The 830-nt window shown below is 53.5% G+C and overlaps 1 protein-coding gene across 1 annotated transcript in view; it reads right to left on the bottom strand.

Moving 5' to 3' along the window:
• Positions 1-495, bottom strand: part of prkcz (protein kinase C, zeta) — a 69,560-nt gene extending 69,065 nt beyond the window's left edge. Inside the window, exon 1 of the mRNA XM_069660485.1 lies at positions 164-495. Coding sequence (XP_069516586.1) covers positions 164-200 — 37 coding nt within the window. The 5' untranslated portion in view covers positions 201-495. The remainder of the gene's footprint in view (positions 1-163) is intronic.
• Between the last annotated feature and the right edge of the window lie 335 nt (positions 496-830).

The following is an 830-nucleotide window of genomic DNA, read 5'->3' as shown; positions in this document are numbered from 1 at the left end:
CAGGTCCGACAGAGCAGCAGTTGATCTGCACGATTAGTAGTAAAAGAAGAAGACACCATTTCCTCCAATGATGTCATCGCTGGCTAAAAGCCGGCTCACCTCGACTACACTCAGCTCCCGTGAACCCTCTCAGGACCGCCTCTCAGACACACACGCCTCCTACCTTTGACTCGCAGGTAGAAGAGCAGCGTGAGCAGCATCCCTCCTGCTGAACGTTAGCGCTCCCTCGCCTTCACACCCCGGATCTCATGGTGGTCTCCTGCACCTCCTCGGCTGCTCCTCTCCTCATCCTGCCTGCCTCCTCCTGCTGCTGCTGCTGCTGCTGCTAAGCTCTTCTCTCTCTGTGTCGCTCTCTCTCTCTTTTCTCTCCCCTCCCTCCTCATTTGCTTTTAATCCCCTCCGGGCTGCTTCTCTTCATCTTTCCGTCACAGTGTTCATCAGACGAGGTGTTTGCGAACGTGCACAGATTCTGTCTGCGTCTGCTCCAGCATCGAACCTTCCTCTCTCTGCTCACTGGTCGCACCACATGACCAGACCAGAGACCTGCTGGCTGCTCCAGGCTGCAGTTACACATCTCCCCCCACTAGATGGCAGAAGGTGCTGTGACTCCCGCAGCAGCATCCTCTGCACACAACAGACTTCAACCTAAATTTAAACCCGCGGACTATTTTTAGCGTGTGTGCGTATTGGAGCACATCCTGGATGACAGGGACCTGACTCCTCTGGATGCTTTTATAGAACGCTCTCTCTTCATGGGAATACTGGGAGCTACATCACCTTCAGGCTGTCCTATATAAACCAGAGGTACTGTATGTATATGCTGGTTTTAT

The sequence above is a fragment of the Semicossyphus pulcher genome, unplaced genomic scaffold, assembly GCF_022749685.1.
Source record: "Semicossyphus pulcher isolate SPU_LCO1_2020_fin unplaced genomic scaffold, fSemPul1.0.p SCAF_13, whole genome shotgun sequence".
NCBI lineage: Eukaryota > Metazoa > Chordata > Actinopteri > Labriformes > Labridae > Semicossyphus > Semicossyphus pulcher.
The sequence above is the reverse complement of the archived record's forward strand: the minus strand, read 5'-3'. Positions and strand labels throughout refer to the sequence as shown.